The sequence below is a fragment of the Sinohyriopsis cumingii genome, chromosome 2 (genome assembly GCF_028554795.1).
Source record: "Sinohyriopsis cumingii isolate HCF-2022 chromosome 2, ASM2855479v2, whole genome shotgun sequence".
NCBI lineage: Eukaryota > Metazoa > Mollusca > Bivalvia > Unionida > Unionidae > Sinohyriopsis > Sinohyriopsis cumingii.
The window spans coordinates 74564462-74585130 of NC_142962.1; the positions used below are offsets into that span (position 1 = coordinate 74564462).

Here is a 20669-nt window from a genome sequence, read left to right on the forward strand (position 1 = left end):
TGTCAAAAATTAATGTAAAATGCAGGGGTTGGTGGCAGTGTTGGCTCAGTATAAAAGCCACCAGTTGCATCAGGGATTAACCTGATTGCCGCAGTCAAAATCTCACATGTATGCTTTCTACAAAAATCATTAGTTTGTTTCTATTTGTATCTTCAGTGCAAAATTATTCCCATTTTTCTGCAATAGGTCATTGTTGGATGAAAATTCACCAGATAAACTATCCAGTGAGACCTCACTTCAAAAAGCTCAGCAGGGTGTTGAAATGAGAAACATGTTGTGAAACCATGTTGGTAGAATGGGCAATCAGGGAATATTACTCCAACAAATAATTATATGGAATGCTGGAAATCCAAGGTATTCAAGGTCTCATAAGGTCACATGGTAGATTTTGCTGAAATCCAAAATTTCCTACTAAAATTATGCTGGGGAAACCAAATCAGGTGAGGCAATCAGGCACTATAACTCATACAAATGATAATATGGAATGTTGGAAATTAAACTCATTCATATAAAACTGCATGCCAAATTTAGTTGAAATCCAACAATCCATGGTATAGCATGCTGCTGAAGCCAAATTCAGGAGGATCAGAAAGTATGGGGCATGACTCCTGTAAATGACATGGAACAATGGAATCAGTCTCATTCAGTGCATCATCAAGATAAACTTCAAACCAAATTTGGATGAAATCCAACAATCCTTGGTAAAGATATGGTGTTGAAACCAAAGTCAGTAAGAAAGGAAATCAGGGGCCATAATTCTTATAAATGATTTTGTGGAACACTTGAAATCAAACTCATTGAAGCTCTTATTGACATAAAGTCCAATAACAAATTCTGCTGAATCCAACAAACCATGGTAATGTTAGGCTTCAAAAGGATAGGCAATGAAAGGCTTAACTCCTGTAAATAATGTGGAATACTGGAAATGGAAATAATTGAAGGTCAATGTTGAGTTTGCATGCCAAATTGTTTAAGTCCAACAACCTCAGGGAAAGTTGTTGTTGTTGGGTTTAATACCTTTTTCAGCACAAGATAGGCTATACATGGTGGCCAGTATAACTGGTGGAGGAAGAACCCAGGAAAAATCCTGGGAAGAACTATTTGACTCATGAGAAGCTACTGACAAACTTTATCATGTACCTACATCAGCCAAGCCAGAGACTTGAACCCATGCAGACAGAGGTGAGATGGCAGTGATCTGGAACGGTGAACACTTTAGACCACTCGAGGCACCCTCTTGAAAAATAAAGCCACGGTCACAAAAGTTGGGGGAAATCAGCCAAATGGAGACATAAGGATACCATATATAGATGCTTATAAGTTATATTCAAACACAACCAACATAGGTCTAGATCTGCCATCACCAAATATGCCAGAAGATCAGAGTCTATGTTGTTTATTCTACTGATTACTCATAACAAATTGCACAGACCCAGATCTGCTGGTGCATTATACAATGGCAGATCTGTGTCTATGCAGTTTGCACTTGGAACTGACTTACAAGTATATGGTATCTAAATGATGACAGAGAAAGCTGAAAATTTAACCCTTTTTCAAGGTCTCAGCAATATAAAGATATCTACCGATAATAAATCCAACAATTCCCAGTATGGTTAACATGCAGAAATGAAACTTCTGAAGGATAGAGAGGTTGAAAGACGTACAAATGGATGAGTTCAACCAATGGGCTCTGTTGACTTATTCAAAAAGAGTTTAAAAAAACATTAATTCATATATCAATGGACTTGTGATGTCATGTATATAAACAAATGAAGGGCCTGTTGTATTATGGAACTGATGCAGGTGATACACTATGTCATTGTTATCTGGTTGAATAACTAAACAATAATACAAATAAATTTCAAAGTGTTTAGAGTAAACTTAAACTTATATTAAATTGAATGTAACTTCTAGATATGTATTTGTAATACTGGTAAACAAATGAAAGGCAAAACTGATACAAAATATGATCCAATTCCTTCTGAATAAACTTGTAAGAATGGAACACCACCTTTAACATAAAAACTAAATTGTCATATTTGTTTCTTCATCTCAAGTATTGCCACTGGCAAGTTGTCCTTTACTTTTTTCATAATTCAAAAGTATTGAAAGATTATCCTATCTATGGTAACAGCATTTTCAGTAAATTGAAAAAAAAATGAAAGAAAAAAAAATATAATCTTATGTTACATGTTTAGGCTCGAATAAACAATAACACAAGAAGGTGTGAAAACAACAAGCTTTGAAAAAATGTAATAATTTATTTTCCTGAAAAAAATTCTGTAAAAATGAAAAAATATGAACTTATGGTTTTAAGAATCAAATCCAAAAATGTCCTCATAACAAAATGTTCTATAGATTTCAAGTTTGAGTCACGACAAAGAATCCAAGATGGAAGACAATGACGTATGCTATAATCTGTAGCGTTGAAGTCTACAGTTCCTTGTAGAAACAAGAATTATCACTCTGGTTTAAGAAATCTGAATAAATTTTTATAAAAACTGTCCTTGTTCAACAATTTCACATGAGCACACATATTTTCCAAGAGAAAAGAATTAATCCTATTGAATCGAATTAATCTGAAATAACTCCAAACAGCACAACATACAACTTCCAGTGTAATGAAAAAGCCCAGCTCCTATTGAGAATAGCTCTCCATAACAAAGGTTATATCATCTTCTAAAACGCAAAAAGGGGGTCACGTGATCACGTTCCAGAACCTCATAGAAATTAGGTACTTGTTAAAGATTATGCACATCCAGTGTGGCCCTGACAAAAACCAATCATTTTACCCTAAGAAATAAAAAAAATATTTTACATCTTAAACACATAGCCCCATCATGACATCGACAACAACCAAACATTTTAAAATCAAAATAGAACTTGTTTACATTGTTGCTACTAATTTTGAAACAAGGTCAGGATTTAGATCAACACCTGGTGTTTATAAAACAGTCAAGGTCAAATTATTTTCTGGAAGAAGTATCATCTCTAGTGAATACATTTACATTACTATAGCATGTAATGAAAAATAAAAACAAATTAAAACTGACAAACAAATAAATTGAAATAAATATATATTAAATCAAATATACATAATAATAATATTGATGAAAGTCAAACCTTTTAGCAGCAAAACACAGTAATTAAAAAAATTAAAATTTTATTAAAAAAATAAGGGTCCCATTCTCATGAGATTTTTAGTAGAAGATATCTCAAGCTACAGCCGAAGAAAGTTTATGGCATTAGGTTGAATACATTTATGTCAATCAACGCAGACAATCCACTGTTGTAAATGCCACTGCGGTCAGTCCCATATACATGTATTAACATTAGCAATATCATCATGCAGAAAGGTTATTATTAAGTTATTATTTATTTCACATCATAAATACAGTTCAAATGATCCATCGAGTCATCCATTTTGTAATTATATTCTCACCGTCATACAACATTTTACATCAGGAAATGGTATTTAAAGTGATCTCAATTAACCCAACATATGCAGTGTTGGCAAACACAAGTGGCAAAAAATTAATTTAAATTTTGCTTATTTATAAATCATGATAGCCAGTTAAAAAATATTATTTTCCTCTATAGATTTTTGAGTTGATTAAACAAGTGAGAACCAAATGAACATGAAAAATGTCAAGAGTTCCTCCAATAGTGCTCAACTTTATTGATTACTGCCATTTTACATCTGTCCACGTGGGCTGGAGTCCCAAGCTAGCCAATATGGGTATGTGAGAAAGCTTACCAATAGTTTCCAGTGGGTTGATAGATTTTGCTGGGGCTTTTCATTGGTTCTTCCTTCCACCACCAGTTATACTGGCTGCCATGTATAGTCTATTATGTACTGAAAAATGGCATCAAACCCACAAAAAGAATAAAGATACCCAAGGAACTGACACTTTCACTGAACACAATGAAATTTCAGTGATTCAAGACAAGACCATTTCTTTTTTTAATTGCCAATTACTGAAACAATCTGATATTCTTGAGAAATTCCAACACTCCAAATGTCTTATGTCAGAGTCAACATGTTCATAATATAAATTATTTATATGGTATTTAACCTTGAACCTGATTTCAAGGATAGAAGACCACTGGACTTGCCTCAGACAATGTCAAGATATGACCAAACCCTAAGTTTGGCTAAATATATAAGAATTATTTCTTTGGAAAAAAAATAAAGTTAGTTAAGTGGTATCATTCTAAGGTATTCTGAATCCATAAACTGGGTCAAATGATATACATCCTTTCAAACTTACTTATGTTATCATGCTTCTAAGCTAACACAGCGAAAATCTATGTTGTGACCTTAGACCTTAAGATCAATGACACAATGCTGAGTATCATCTTGTCAATTAGAATGCAACTAAATACAAAGTATGGTCTCATATATATATATATATATATATATATATATATATATATATATATATATATATATATATATATATATATATATATATATATGATAAGTCACTTGTTTTGATAAGTTCAGTGAAGTACAAAAATGCAAGGAATGATCTTTGATTTGACCTCAAGGTCAATTAGGTCTGATTCTCTAACTCTTCTCAAACGTGCAGATATGTTGCTGGTCATATACGTGCCATATTCATTCAGAACCAAAATACTGCAGGAATTGTTTTAATGAAAACCCAACATCAATGCCACCACTCATGCAAAAGTTGTAGTGACATCAAGATTTTCAAGATGGCTATGGTGCCATGGTCAGAAGAGCACCATTTTCATTAGAACTAAGCAACATATTGTCATAACAGCATTTTAGTGAAATATGATGCCTGTTCAGGAGAAGTAGCTATATCAAGTTTTTAGGATGGCCAGCAAGGTAGCTCCAAGTGGAGGTATTACCAATGTCATTCTAATACTGGAGCAAGCAGCATTTTTTTAACAAACATAAAAAACCCCGCCAGTAAGGACTTCCATTCTGATGAAATAGCTTTACATGATTTATAAAATGTTGGGAGGTCTCTTCAGCATCATTTTCATTTAGGACCAACTAAATACAGCAAAAAGTATTTTATATAAAACAACAAGTAAATTTTGGCCAGTTCCTAGTGAGAACTAGTGATACAATTTTTTGTCAAGATGGCTACCAAGCATTTCATGCTGACTAGCTACAGCAAGATTTTTCAAGATGAACACCATGATGACAATAATGTATGTCTGATTAGCATTCTTTTTATTTAGTACATTAGCATTCTTTTTATTTAGTACATTGGCATTCTTTGTATTTAGTACACTGGCATTCATTTTATTTAGTACATTGACATTCTTTTTATTTAGTAAATTGGCATTCTTTTTATTTAGTACATTGGCATTCTTTTTATTTGGTACATTAACATTCTTTTTATTTAGACATTGGCATTCTTTGTATTTAGTCCATTAGCATTCTTTTTATTTAGTAGATTAGCATTCTTTTTATTAGTAGATTAGCATTCTTTTCATTTAGTAGATCAGCATTCTTTTTATTAGTAGATTAGCATTTTTTATTTAGTAGATCAGCATTCTTTTTATTAGTAGATTAGCATTCTTTTTATTTAGTACATTGGCATTCTTTTTGTTTAGTACATTGGCATTCTTTTTATTTAGTAAACTGGCATTCTTTTTATTTAGTAAATTGACATTCTTTTTAGTTAGTAGTTTAGCATCATCTCATTTTACATAATTTAGTAACATTTACAGCAGTAAAATAAACCATGATATACCATGATATGGTAGTTGCTTGGTCATGGATTTCCTAACTGCTATAATTATATTGGAAAAGCTGTACCAGTATAATTTGAGATTACATGTCAAAAAGTTCTCTTTCAGTACTGGAAATCACCATCCTCTACATTTTCAATTCAGATGTACAGCATAATTTTGCCAATATAAGCAAGGTGGTGGATGGCTGACATTTTATTTTTAACATTGCTTATGTCAATAATGGGAAAGAGTAGAATATATTTGAATTTGAGAAGGAAAAAATTACACAAGTACAAGATCAAGCAGTTCTAAACAAACAAAGCTCATCAAAAAGATGCAAATGTGTACAAGAAGTCAATTACTTTGAATACCAGTACTTCAAAATGACATGAAATGACACTTTATATGGTCACAGCAGTGAAGCAAACAATGGTGGGAGGCTACTGTTGCTTGTAATTTCAAAAAAAATAGTCTGGAATGGAATTTTTAAACAAGTAACACAAAACTCGATCTCATACATCAAAGAATAGGACAAACCATTTCAACGCAAACTACAATCACGTAAAAGGTTATCCAAGCAGAAATGAAAATGTGGATAACTATTTCAAAGTTAGCAACAGACTGTGAGTGTAGATCTGTCAGGTACCTTCCTGGTCTTGTGAGAAACTTTTGTAATGTGATTTTTCATGGGACCATTGCATTAAACAATGCCCTTGGGTACAAGAAGATTTGAGAAAACTCACTAAGGAAAGAAATCAGAGATATTATTTCAGGATTTCAAACAAAGGTTTGGATTTCTACAGTTGGTAGGTGCCATTGATAGCATTCACATTCCTACAATTCCACCAGTGCAGTTTCAGATGATTATCATAATAATCAGAAGGGTTTCCATTCCATTGCCTAGCAGTCGGTTGTTGATCTGGACAAACATTTGGGAACATCAGCAGCAGTGTAGACTGGTACTGTTTGTAATGTAAGCATTTTTCTTTGTATTTAACAAACCAGTCAGTTTCCAGTTCTGTAACTGCTTGTTACTGCAGACATGTAACATTAAGGCCCTTTGTGAAAAATGAAAGTAATACTGTATGTGTATTTCAAGACTAGTCAGAGAGAAAGAAAGAGAGACAGAGAGGGAGACTTGAGATATCAATCAGTATGAAAGGCAATGTAGCTTAATACATGTAATTTGAATTTCATTTATTAGGTCAGTAACATTATGAAATTCAATTTTTTTAAATGGGGTCAAATCTGAGATTATTGGCAGATACACTTACAAGAAAAAAATAAAGGAGCACATTTTCCACCTCTCTTAATTACCTAACCATTAACCTCACCGACTTTTGAATCGTTTCAACGATAACAGAAAGTTCTGTCAGTGGCAAAAACAGATTTAATTATTACTAATAAAAAGCTTGTATGGTGGTTGTAAATACAGATGGTAGACTGCAAGGAAGAAGTTGTCAGATAAATTGGATTGATTCAAATATAAATAAGATCCAACAAGCTACCAAAGCCTGTTGCATCTTGCATAATAAGTGAAATGTGCAGGAAGCATTTTCAACATGAATGACGTGAAATATGAATGACTCTGCATGTAACCTTAATGTCAGAAACTTGAAACTGGTTCCAAAATTACCTGCACAGTTAATCAAAAGCACAAAAACTCAGTATATTTAAATAAACATAAACAACAAACAAATTGTAAGAGAACGAATTCAAAATTGAACATTTATTTAAACGTCATATTAATGAAAATATACTGAATGTGCAGCAGGTAGCTGTTAATAGGTTAGATCGGTTTGAATATATTTACATGTCAACAGATAGATCTGTTTGAATATATGTACATGTCAATAGGTAGGTCTGTTTGAATATATATACATGTCAATAGGTAGATCTGTTGGTATATATGTACATGTTATTAGGTAAATCTTTTGTTAATACTGTAGGTAGATCTGTTGGAATATATGTACATGTTAATAGGTAGATCAGTTTGAATATACTTACATGTCAACAGATAGATCTATTTGAATATATGTACATGTCAATAGGTAGATCTGTCGGTATATATGTACATGTTATTAGGTAAATCTTTTGTTAATACTGTAGGTAGATCTGTTGGTATATATGTACATGTTATTAGGTAAATCTTTTGTTAATACTGTAGGTAGATCTGTTGGAATATATGTACAAGTTAATAGGTAGATCAGTTTGAATATACTTACATGTCAACAGATAGATCTATTTGAATATATGTACATGTCAATAAGTAGATCTGTTGATATATATGTACATGTTATTAGGTAAATCTTTTGTTAATACTGTAGGTAGATCTGTTGAAATATATGTACATGTTAATACATCTGCTTAAATATATGTACATGTCAATAGGTATATCTGTTGGAATATAAGTACATGTTAATAGGTAGATCTGTTGGAATATATGTACATGTTAATAGGTAGATCTGTTGGAATATATGTACATGTTAATAGGTATATCTGTTGGAATAAATGTAGATATTAATAGGTAGATCTGTTGGATTATATGTAGATGTATTAGGTAGAGCTGTTGGAATATTTGTATATATGTTAATAGGTACATCTACTTAAATATATGTACATGTCAATAGGTCAATCTATTGGAATATATGTAGATATTAATAGGTAGATCTGTTGGAATATACATAGGTATTAATTGGTTGTTGTTGTTGTTGTAAGGTTTAATGCCATTTTTTCAGCACAAGATAGGCTATACATGGCGGCCAGTATAAATGGTGGAGGAAGAACCTGGGAAAACCCCAGAAAAAGCCACTGACCCATGAGAAGCTACTGGCAAGCTTTCTCACATAACCACATCAGCTGAATCCAAGACCTGAACCCATGCAAACAGAGGTGAGATGGCAGTGATCCAAACGGTGAACACTTTAGATCAACCAGCTACTCGGGGCCCCATATTAATTGGTAGATCTGTTTAAATATATCAACATGTTAATAGGGAGATCTGTTGGAATATACATAGGTATTAATTGGTTGATGTTGTATGGTTTGATGCCATTTTTTCAGCACAAGATAGGCTATACATGGCGGCCAGTATAAATGGTATAGGAAGAACCTGGGAAAACCCCAGAAAGAACCACTGACCCACGAGAAGCTACTGGCAAGCCTTCTCACATAACCACATTAGCCGAAATCTGAGACTCAAACCCATGCAAACAGAGGTGAGATGGCAGTGATCCATAAAGGTTAACACTTTAGACCACTCAGCCACTCGGGGCCCCATATTAATTGGTAGATCTGTTTAAATATATGTACATGTTAATAAGTAGATCTGTTTAATTATATGTAGAAGTTAATAGGTATATGTGTTTAAATATATGTACATACTAATTGGTAGATCTGTTGGAATATATGAACATATACATTCTGATCTCTGAAAAACTTGTTTAGTACTATCACAAAAAGGAAGATATTTTTACGATATATAATAGTATATGGTCTGTAAATATGTACCACAGAGTCATGAATCTGATGGGAAACACTCAAAGAAACAGCAGATTTTTTAATAAAATCAACACTGAAATATGATATTTTATATCATGAAAAATGAAAGCAATTAATAGACCACAAAATTAAAATATATCATGAACTAGGTTAAGTGTAATTTCATGACTCAATTAGAGAGTAGTAAGAGTAAAGAGTGCCTTTTTGTATTGAGTAGTATGACTAATGAGTACCATTTGAATGGAGTTGTAAGAGTAATGAGTACTATTTTAACTGAGTAGTAAGAGTAATGAATACCATTTGCATAAAGTAGTAAGAGTAATGAGTACCATTTGTATAGAGTAGTAAGTTTAATTAGTACCATCTGAATAGAGTAATGAATACCATTTGCATAAAGTAGCAAGAGTAATGAGTACCTTTTGTATAGAATATTAAGAGTAATGAATATAATTTGCATAGAATATTAAAAGTAATGAATACTGTTTGCAAAAATTAGTTAGACTAATGAGTATCATTTAAACAGAGTAGTAAAAGTAATGAATACAATTTGAATAGAGTAGTAAGAATAATGAGTACCATTGGAATAGAGTAGTAAGAGTAATGAGTACAATGTAAAAAGAGTAGTAAGAGTAATGAGAATTATTTGTTTAGAGTAGTAAGAGTAATGAGTACCATTTGAATAGAGTAGCAAGAGTAATGAGAAACTTTTGTATAGAGCAGTAAGAGTAATGAGTACAATTTAAATAGAGTAGTAAGAGTAATGAATACCATTTATATAGAGTAGAAAGAGTAATGAGTATCATTTGAATAGAGTAGTAACAGTAATGAATACCATTTGTATAGAATAGGAAAAGTCATGAATACTGTTTGCAAAAAGTAGTAAGAGTAATGAGTACCATTTGAATAGATTAGTAAGAGTAATGAATACCATTTGAATAGTAAGAATAATGAGTACCATTTGAATAGAGTAGCAAGAATGAGCACCTTTTGTACAGAGCAGTAAGAGTAATGAGTACAATTTAAATAGAGTAGTAAGAGTATTGATTACCATTTGTATAGAGTAAAAAGAGTAATGAATACCATTTAAATATAGTAAGAGTAATGAGCACTATTTGTATAGAGTAGTAGGAAAGAGTAATGAGTACCATTTGAATAGAGCTACAAGAGTAACGAGTACCTTTTGTATAGAGCAGTAAGAGTAATGAGTACCATTTAAATAGAGTAGTAAGAGTAATGAATACCATTTGTATAGAGTAGTAAGAGTAAAAAGTACAATTTTAATAGAGTAGTAAGAGTAATGTGTTCCTTTTGTATATAGTAGTAAGAGTAATGAGTACCATTTGAAAAGAGATGCAAAAGTAATGAGTACCTTTTGTACAGAGTAGTAAGAGTAATGGGTACCATTTATATAGAGTAGTAAGGGTAATGATTACCATTTGTATAGAGTAGTAAGAGTAATGAGTATCATTTAAATAGAGTAGTAAGAGTAACGAGCACTATTTGTATAGAATAGAAGTAATGAGTACCATTTGAACAGAGTATCAAAAGTAATGAGTACCTTTTGTATAGAGCAGTAGAGTAATGAGTAACATTTAAATAGAGCTGCAAGAGTAATGAATACAATCTGAATAGAGTAGTAAGAGTAATGAGCACTATTCATATAGAGTAGTAAGAGTAATGAGTACCATTTGAATAGAGTATTAAAAGTACTGAATACCATTTGCCTAGAGTAGTAAAAGTAATGAGTACAATTTTAATAGAGCAGTAAGTGTAATGAGTACCTTTTGAATAGAGCAGCAATAGTAATGAGTACCTTTTTGTATAGAGTAGTAAGATTAATGAGTACTGTTTGAATAGAGTAGTAAGAGTAATGAGCACCATTTGAATAGAGTATTAAGAGTAATGAGTACGATTTGTATAGAGTAGTAAGAATAATGAAGTATACCATGTGGATAGATAGAGTAGTAAGAGTAATGAGGATTACCATTTGTATATAGTAAGAGTAATGTGGAGAACCGTTTGTATAGAGTAGCAAGAGTAATTATGTATATTATGATTAGCCATTCCATCATTAAAGGATTAGCAATCATGAAATGCACATAGTCAATTCAAAGGTTTATATTGTTATGTACATTTAATTTATATTAACTTTTGTCCGTGATTGTAAGATGTAAATAAATTTTTCATATAGCAATTGAGTTCATGGCCAGTCTCGTTTACAGTTAAACTAGGATTTTCTATTGGATAGTTTCACATTCTATTACATTACAGGTCTAGTGAAAATGTTATAAATAGGGACTTGATAAACAAGTAATTCATTTCTTTTTTAGGTCAGTCTGTGGAATTGATTCTGATCTGAGTTTACAGTTGTGTTGTTGAAATCAGATATGAATTGAGAATAATTATTTATTTAAAATGTTCATTGGAATTACTGAAATGTTCACTGACATTTGGTTTAAAACATTAAATTGGACTTGTGTGAAGTTATTCAAAGACATTCTGGATTGCATCATTGTGTCATATCAGTACATTCAGACCTAGTGGATTTCATTTGGAACATTCTATAATTTTAAGCTTGTGAAAGGCCATTCAGGATTATCTGGAATTTAATTTTTAACTTTTCAAACTTTTATTTTCTATTATAGTGGAATAAATTGCTTGTTGATTATACTTAAATTGATGGTTTCACATTCTTTCGATTACACAGGATAAGGAAGTTGTTTGTTTTGGAGTTTAATGCCATTTTTCAGCACAAGATAAGCTATAAACAGCAGCCAGTATAACTGGTGGAGGAAGAGCCTGGGAAAACTGGAAGCTACTGGCAAGCTTTCTCACATACACACATTGGCTGAGCCCAAGACTCAAACCCACACAGACAGAGGTGAGATGGCATTGATTGATAAGGATGATTGCTTTAGACCACTCAGCCACTCAGGTACCATAGAAAAATATGTGTTATCATAGAGCTAACTTTGTAATTCATATGCTAAAAGTCTACATGTAAACTTCAAATAAAAATAAAAATGTTTATAATTGATTTATTTTTAGTGATTTGAGATGAATGTATGTAATATTTTAATGAAATATGCATAATATGAATAAAGAACAAAATGTATGTACAGTTATTATGTGTATTGCTAATAAAGAACAAAATATACGTACAGTTATTATGTGTATTGCTAATAAAGAACAAAATGTATGTACAGTTATTATGTGTATTGCTAATAAAGAACAAAATGTACGTACAGTTATTATGTGTATTGCTAATAAAGAACAAAATGTATGTACAGTTATTATGTGTATTGCTAATAAAGAACAAAATGTATGTACAGTTATCATGTGTATTGCTAATAAAGAACAAAATGTATGTACAGTTATTATGTGTATTGCTAATAAAGAACAAAATGTACATACAGTTATTATGTGTATTGTTCCTTAAACAAGTTGAAAACTGACCCCATTGTAGAGACCTGTTATGAAAGACCCCTTGTCAATGATGTCTGTAGTGAGGCAGTTTATAGTGATGTGTAGCACCAGGGCATCATGCCGCACACATGTGGGATGATGTCTCATCCAATCACATTATCTGGACACCAGGCTGACCAGTTCTAACGCTAACCTCCTAATGCTGAGCACCTAGCGAGGCAGCTGTTTGTACCATACTTATAAGTCTTCGATATGACTTGGCTGTGGTTCAAACATGCGACCTCATGCATCCAAGGCAAACTGTAACCACTAGGCCACTGGAGCGGTCAAAATAAAGTAATATTTCCCCAAAATACTCTCCTATTTTCAAGAATACCAAAAATCAGAACATCTACTGATAAAAAAATCCTTTTAAATGAAATAAAAATATTATATATTTGTCAAAAATACTCCTTTCTGTGATAACTGGGTTTAACTGGCCATCAATACTCTTCAGTTATAATTATAACCCTCTTAACCTTTGGTCCAAAATAATTTTTTATTAAAACTTGTCACTGTACTGGGAATTTTGTTTTTATCTGAGGCATTGTCAGTTGTCACTGTACTGGGAATTTTGCCTAATATCTCATCTGAGGCATTGTCATTTGTCACTGTACTGGGAATTTCGAATATTTAGGCTAGAGATGAAACTGGATAACCCACCTTAAGCAGATCTATATTAGCAAAGGGTTACAGGTAGGCCTAATTTCTAATATCTCATCTGAGGCATTGTCAGTTGTCACTGTACTGGGAATTTCGAATATTTAGGTTAGAGATGAAACTTGATCACCCACGTTAGGCAGATCTACTTTAGCAAATGGTTACAGCAGGCCTAATGTCTAATATCTCATCTAACTCCCCAATTTTCGTGAAAGCTGAGGCAGCTGCTCCGCTTTAACTGGCATAAGATTTGACGTTGTCAGACTTTATTTTGTCTCTGCATTCCTGTATTGTTCTCCTGTATCCTTTACACTTTGAACTGGAAGTCCCTGCCTCCATACCTGCCAAACTTTGCGACAGTGTCAGGGTGGTGGTTGAGATTTAGAAAGTGTTTTGTGTTCCCAAGATGGGTTGGTTTGCATGACCAAAAGAGTGATATCATACAATAGAGATTATGTTATCTACTCATGTAAGTGTGTAGAAAATGACAAGAAATGAAAATAAGAAAAAAAAGTAAATGTTTTCTTTAAAGTATTTATTGCATTTTCAAAGCATAAAAAATAGTTGGTCAACTTAATATTATTAAATATTATCACCACACACAAATACATACAAACACATTACACACTCACATAATCACAATACACACAGACATTAATACTGGTATACCAAGTTTCTCTCTTTAAAATCCACCTCAAAGTAGAACAGTCTAAAGTATATGCTGACTTTGCTGTTCTAAATACTTTACGGGTCTGAAAGTGATGCAAACATCATTAGTGTCCATCTTTCCACTCATCATAGATTGGGTGGTAGTGTTGTTCTGATGCCAGGTGGTGTTACTATATCAACAGATGATGTACACTCCAGAATAACTAATGTCAATATGGTATCTGCAGTATGTGGGAAAAAAAATCCTCCTTGCTGCTGTGCTTCACAAAATCAAACTCTGTCAACCTGGAACTCTGAAATTTAGTTTTGCTGCCTCTGCTGACCTTGCAGATGCATTTCAATATTTTGACTTAAAAAGATGAATCTCGCTTCCACACAATTTCAAATATTAAAATAATCATGCTCCGCATTTTATATACCTTGATGCTGACAATGAATTAGCCAATAATCTATATTAAAGATTGCTTAAAAATTCATATTCAAGGCAGCAATGTAACTTATTTCTTCAACATGCAACTTATCCACTTCATGTACTTTACCTATGCAAAATGGCCCCTATGGTCTCTGCCACATCAGTAATACAAAATGATCTTAGCTATTTTCAATTAGTTAAGCAATGACGGTTGTTTTCTCCAACCACCTTTACCTTTTAATCACTTTTGTGACAATCAGTTTTCTAAACTGCTCCGTTGTGATCATTTCCATGAGCACTGAGAATGATTTTTACTGTTTTTACAGGTTATGTCAACAAAAAAACCTCCCTCTCTCTCTCTCTCTCTTGTTCATAAGATTACTGAAAATAAAGTCTTCATGGACACAATCATGTTGGGTGATGTGAAAATAAAGAATCATGTTTTTCATTTGACACATGTTCTGGCAGGTATGAACTCCTAATAAACTTTAGAGTTGTACAAGTTTCCAAATCTTCAAAAAATTTCTGGTCACTCCTTAATTTAGTGTTTTGGTTACCTCCAGCCCTCATGTCAAACCTCTCTTCTGCTTCTCTGCTATTTTACTTATGGTAAGCTATGCATATCTCCAGGACAACAAAAATTCTATGTTCACACAAGGAAATACTACATAATCATTACAATTATATGCAGTCAAACACACATCTGAAACTGGGAATAACTATCCTGGGATACATTGATATATTTCATATTGACATGGAAGAAGTTTAAACTGGTAATATTATACCATATATACTTGCTTATAAGATGAAACCAACTGCAAACTGCACAGACTCAGATCTGCCATTATATAATGCACCAGCAGACCAGGGTCTGCAAAGATTGTTTGAAGTAATCAGTAGAACAAACAAGACAGACGATGATCTGCAGGAACATTATGCTACAGCACACCAAGATCTTTATTGTTTTAAGTTTCAATTGACTTACAAGCAAGTATATAACAGTACCTGTTTCAACGTGGTCTAAAAGCTCTCATGTACACTGGCTAAAAGTTGTACAGTAATACATACTGTGTATATTAACCACATGAAGCTTTAGTAAATCCACACTAAGGCATGCTAACTTTAAAGAATACAGAGATACCCTCTGGACTGAAAACCCTGCTTGAGTACATTTTTAACAAGTTGGTTGTTGTTGTAGGGTTTAATGCCATTTTTCAGCACATGATAGGCTATACATGGTGACCAGTATTAATGGTGGAGGATAAACCTGGGAAAACCCCGGGAAGAACCACCAACACACGAGAAGCTACTGGCAAGCTTTCTCACATACCTACATTGGCCGAATCCTAGACTCGAACCCACACAGACAGAGGTGAGATGGCAGTGATCTGTAACGGAGAGCACTTTAGAGCACTTGGCAACTCGGGGCCCCTTTAACAAGTTGGTATTGTTTTTGCCAATTTCAACACAATCTTATGATGATAGACATTTTAAAATACCTTCATTATGGCCAGTATAATGGTGTATAAATTTGCCCTTGTCTATATCCCACAATATCAGTGTGCTGTCCCAGGAGCCTGTCACCACCTGGTTCCCATGACTACACATACACTGCAATATAAAGCATCATGCACCAAATGTAGTTTTCATTTGTCTCAAAATGTCACATGAAAATACTGAAATTTTTGGAACATACAGCAGAAATGAAAACTCTACATCAATCAGTTATAGTTATGTTCTTTTCTTGCCTGAAACTCTCAAAAACTTGGAACCGATAAAACTTCAAGCAGTAAACTAGGTCTTACAGTGCTAGTACTTCAAGTTTTTCAATTTCTATCATTCTTTAAAATCTAGATGAAAATGCATATATTATTTTTTTAATTACCTAAGATAATATGCACTTATTGGTATCTTGCACTTGTCCGAGGTAAACCTACCATGATACAAAAACTGATAAAGTTTCAATATTTTTATTAGCCAGGTTTTACAGAATATTATCTAAAAGATGACTGAGTAAAGAAAGAAGGATAAAAGAAGAAAAGGAGAATAATAATATGTTACAGAGGTAACAGTCAACATAATCAATTAACAGAAACCTAAACTTACACAAATATGTACAAAAATATTTATTTTCTGCAAATGCAGATTTTATTTATTATCCAGATTTTGCTATTTTTTTCCTTTCTCTCTTCATTTCTTTCAATATTTTCTTATATTATTTCAAAGTTGTCTTCAATTCTTTCTGTATTTTTTTTCTTCATTCCCTCCTTCCTTCTTATCTTGCTTTCTTCCTATATTTATTTCAGAGAACGATTTATTCACACCTGAGAATCTGGATTCTGATTCCCTTAGGTATTATATCACAAAAAGGTTTACATCTAGAGTGCATTAATTAAGAGTTTAATGCTATTTTGTTATCATGGTATAAACTGTCAGTTGCCAAATCACACAAACAATAATGTCTGAAGGGCATTATGTAAGCTATGTGAGTCTGCAACTGACAGTTCATACCATGATAAACTCAGAAAAAACAATATTAAACTCTTGTAATTGAAATTTCAATTCATTTCATTGCTGTTTTGCTATTTTATTTACATCACTAAAAAAATATTCATTCAGCAAAGTAATAGTAATTTGGGGTTTCACTACATAACTATTTATAACACGTGGGATTTACCTCCATGATTGTAATACAACAGCACCATCATTAAATCAATGGTAGCCAATCTAAGTATATGAACAATCCTAACATGATTTTTATATTTTACCATTAATGTGTTTTCGTAATGGAGACTCAGTATTGAAAGTCATGATGTAATGTTCCTTTCAACATCAAAATGGCTGTAAGAATTTATCGTTATGTATGCTGAATTTGCATTGCTTGTTTGTTTGGTTTTTTTAAAATATTTTATTATAAGCTATTGATAATGTAACATAGTATGTTGGACTTGACCTTGTCCACTATCAAGTTCATTTTCTACCTGACATGAATCACTGACTTTTTTAAAAATTATGTAAACAACTAACACATAGCTAAAATATTTTTCTTTGTGATTGGTTTAACTATTAGCATAATTATCTTTGTCTGAGTCAAGTACATTGTGTTTACCATCTTCTTTATTTAATTATTTTATCTAGTAAACATATGGAACCTTCTAGAAAGAAATTTTCCATTAGATAATAGTTTATTTTATTGTGACCATAATATTATACTTTCATGGATCGACTGAAATTGATTTTGCAGATTCATCACTGTTCAGACATATGAGTGATCCAATTTTGTTGCTCAAAATCTATTATCATATTTATAAACAGGCTGGGCTGTATGTAGCTGTATGAGGTAAGGTTATAGAAGCTGTGTGATCAGTTTTGTTGGCACACACACACACACACACACAAACACACCTAAAATAATGAACAATTATCTGATCCCTATAGCAATTCCAGAATTTTTTTGTGACAAAAAATTGTTGATAGCCTGGTCTCTCTCATCCAATATATGACATCTGTGTAATAATAAATAGACAGATACACAGAAGAACATATGTAAAAAGAGACTGATGGCTGATGTTCAATGCTCTTAGTGTAATAAGTTAAATATTTCACAATAGAATTCATAACAGCAAGTCAGATTAATGTGTCTGTGAAATTTGAGTTTATTGTTAACACACTTCTCTAAATATATTGCAATACAAATAACAAAACAGCAATGAAATATCACTACATAAATGAAACAAAACGAATGACACTTTCATGTATTTATGAGTTTAGCACTTCTACATAAGTATTTGTTATGTACTTTCTGAATCTGCCTATAATTATTCATTGGAAACTGCCATTAAATTATAATAAAAACCAGAAGTGATACATGGTGATTTTTTTATCATTATTCTGGTATGGATAGTTGACACAGGGCACTTAACTTGAAAAGCAAATATTTCCTTAACTTGTTGGCACAAATGAATTCTTTTAGTATGCATTAAACTGGAAAGTGCAGTTGCTGAAATGGCAGGTGGACTGTGTAATGAAACCTGTGATAGAGTTTACAGTATTTTGTGATAGTTCTTTTAGTGGGATTTGTGCAGATGCAGTAACATTTACTTGAGCAGTACTGCTTGGGTTTGTAGATGACACTTGAACATTTACAGCTGCATGAGATAGTACTGCAGAAAAATCTGGGGCAGACAATGCTACATTTGAACATACATTGGACAGAATGTCACTCATTTTGCTGTTTATAATGAGTACTGGTCCTTGTGTAAGGTTTCAATGAAAGCTCACAGGAGTGGTCAGACAGGGACATAATGTGCCTTGCAGGAATTTTGGCCTCCATAATTGCATTCAAAGCTGTGGCATGAAGAGAGTGGGCTGTGTTTCTTGCAGAAATATGGGCATTTCTGCATATGTCAAGCATACAATTGCTTAATTGTCTCTGCCCAACACTTCTAGTGGTGTACAATACCTGCCACAACTGGGAATTTTCCAAAGCATTTTTATCAGTGTGAGAAATGAGTGATTCAGCTTTTGGATTAATGCATGTGAGGTAGTATTTTACTGACTTGACTGCAGTTCTGACCACCAGCTGGATACATTTTCTTGTCAGAGTTATTCTTCTTAGCATTTGAGTCCCACTGATGAAATTTCTGAATAGTTTAATAGGTCACAATGATATATTCAGCCCCCGTTTTATCAAACCCGAATTCGAAACTGGTAGGTGTTAACTGGCTGTGGAATTCTAATCCACAAGTAACATTGAGGATAGAGTTATAACAATCCGTGTGTCTGAGTGTCAAAGGATGATCATGCATACTGATTAACTGCATACATGCCTGACTGAGAAACAATAAGTTGGTTTTGAGTTGATCTTGAAAAGCCATTCTTGGTGTTAAACTTTAATTTCCCCATTTAACATGCCATCTGCTTTTTTAAACCTGGGGTCTGTAGCAATATTGGTTGATTAACCACATCGACCTGAATGTAGCCATTAATATCAGCCCAGATATCTTTTAAAGAGTTTTAGCCGCATTCTTCAGCTTGGGCTTCAGGGAGCTTCCTCATTCATGTTGTGATGATCTTGGAGGCTGCTTCAGGATAAATTCTGCAGATTCAACTGACTTCAGATCTACCTCAATGTTCTTCTCATTTTGCCGAAACTCATATGGTTTTCAGATTGGTAGTAACTATTTTTTCCATATTTTAAATATTTTTATTTTTGTGCAAAATCATTAATGCATTAAGAGATTTGTTAAATTTTATACTGTGAAAAATATTCATTTTAAGATAAACTACATTTTATTCATTGCACAGCAAGTATCATTTTCATATGGTATTACAAAATTAAAATGAAAACTTTTATTGTTTTTGCATCTCCAAAAAATAAACAACATATTGCCATTTTCATAAAATATGCTTTTATATAAATTATAGTTGAGAGCAAAATAAGTATCAAGCAATATTATTTAAGTTAAGATCATTTTATTACAATTAATGATGAATACATGAATGAATGAATCTGCCTGTGAAAGTGATGTAACCCCATTGAGTGTTTCTCTTGACAGATTTTGAGTACAGCTACTCTGAGATGTTCAAGAGATCTTCCTCTTTAAGTGATTTTTAAGTGTTTTGGTCTGTGGTCATCCTGATGTTCAGCTGTGTTGGTTCACTCAGACTGCTTGGTAACTCAGTTGATACCTCCACTTCAAAAGGATCATCAAATATGGATGGGTCAAAATTTTCAGTGTATTCTTGCAGGAAATCTATCTTATACAGTAAATTTAGCAAACTTTCTCCAACATTTGGACAAAAGTTATAACATTTTGGACATAGTAGTTTGATGGCTAATACTGTAGAACTCTGACCTTGACCTAGTGCACTTGCAACATTTTTATCCAGATTTTCAGATTTTTTTCACAAATTTAGACAAGAAAGAAAAAAAAATCAGAAAAGATCAGAGAGATTGTTGCTTTAGTCTTTCAAATTCAATTTGTTCAATTGTTTGAAAAAAATGGTAAGTTTTTTTTTTTTATTTGCTTTGAAGCTCATGTCATGTCTGCCTTCACTTGCAGAGCCATAGTTTTGCTTTATGCATGACTTTATTTATATAAGTGGGTATTTCTCTACACTGTTAATGTAATGCAGAAATAAATACAGCTCAAGCTGATCATGTTACGTGCATATGTGTGTGTGTGTGTGTGTGTGTGTGTGAATGATTTGGATTTGTAACATAGCTTTAACAATTTTTCAGTCA

The 20669-nt window shown here is 32.7% G+C and overlaps 1 protein-coding gene across 2 annotated transcripts in view; it reads right to left on the reverse strand.

Annotated features, from left to right (window-relative positions):
* The window catches only part of LOC149805191 (uncharacterized), a 97523-nt gene that overhangs the window by 51758 nt on the left and 25096 nt on the right, over positions 1-20669 (reverse strand). For both annotated transcript variants that reach the window (XM_089948315.1, XM_089948306.1), the window contains exon 8: positions 15922-16033. In XM_089948315.1, coding sequence (XP_089804441.1) covers positions 15922-16033 — 112 coding nt within the window. The remainder of the gene's footprint in view (positions 1-15921; positions 16034-20669) is intronic.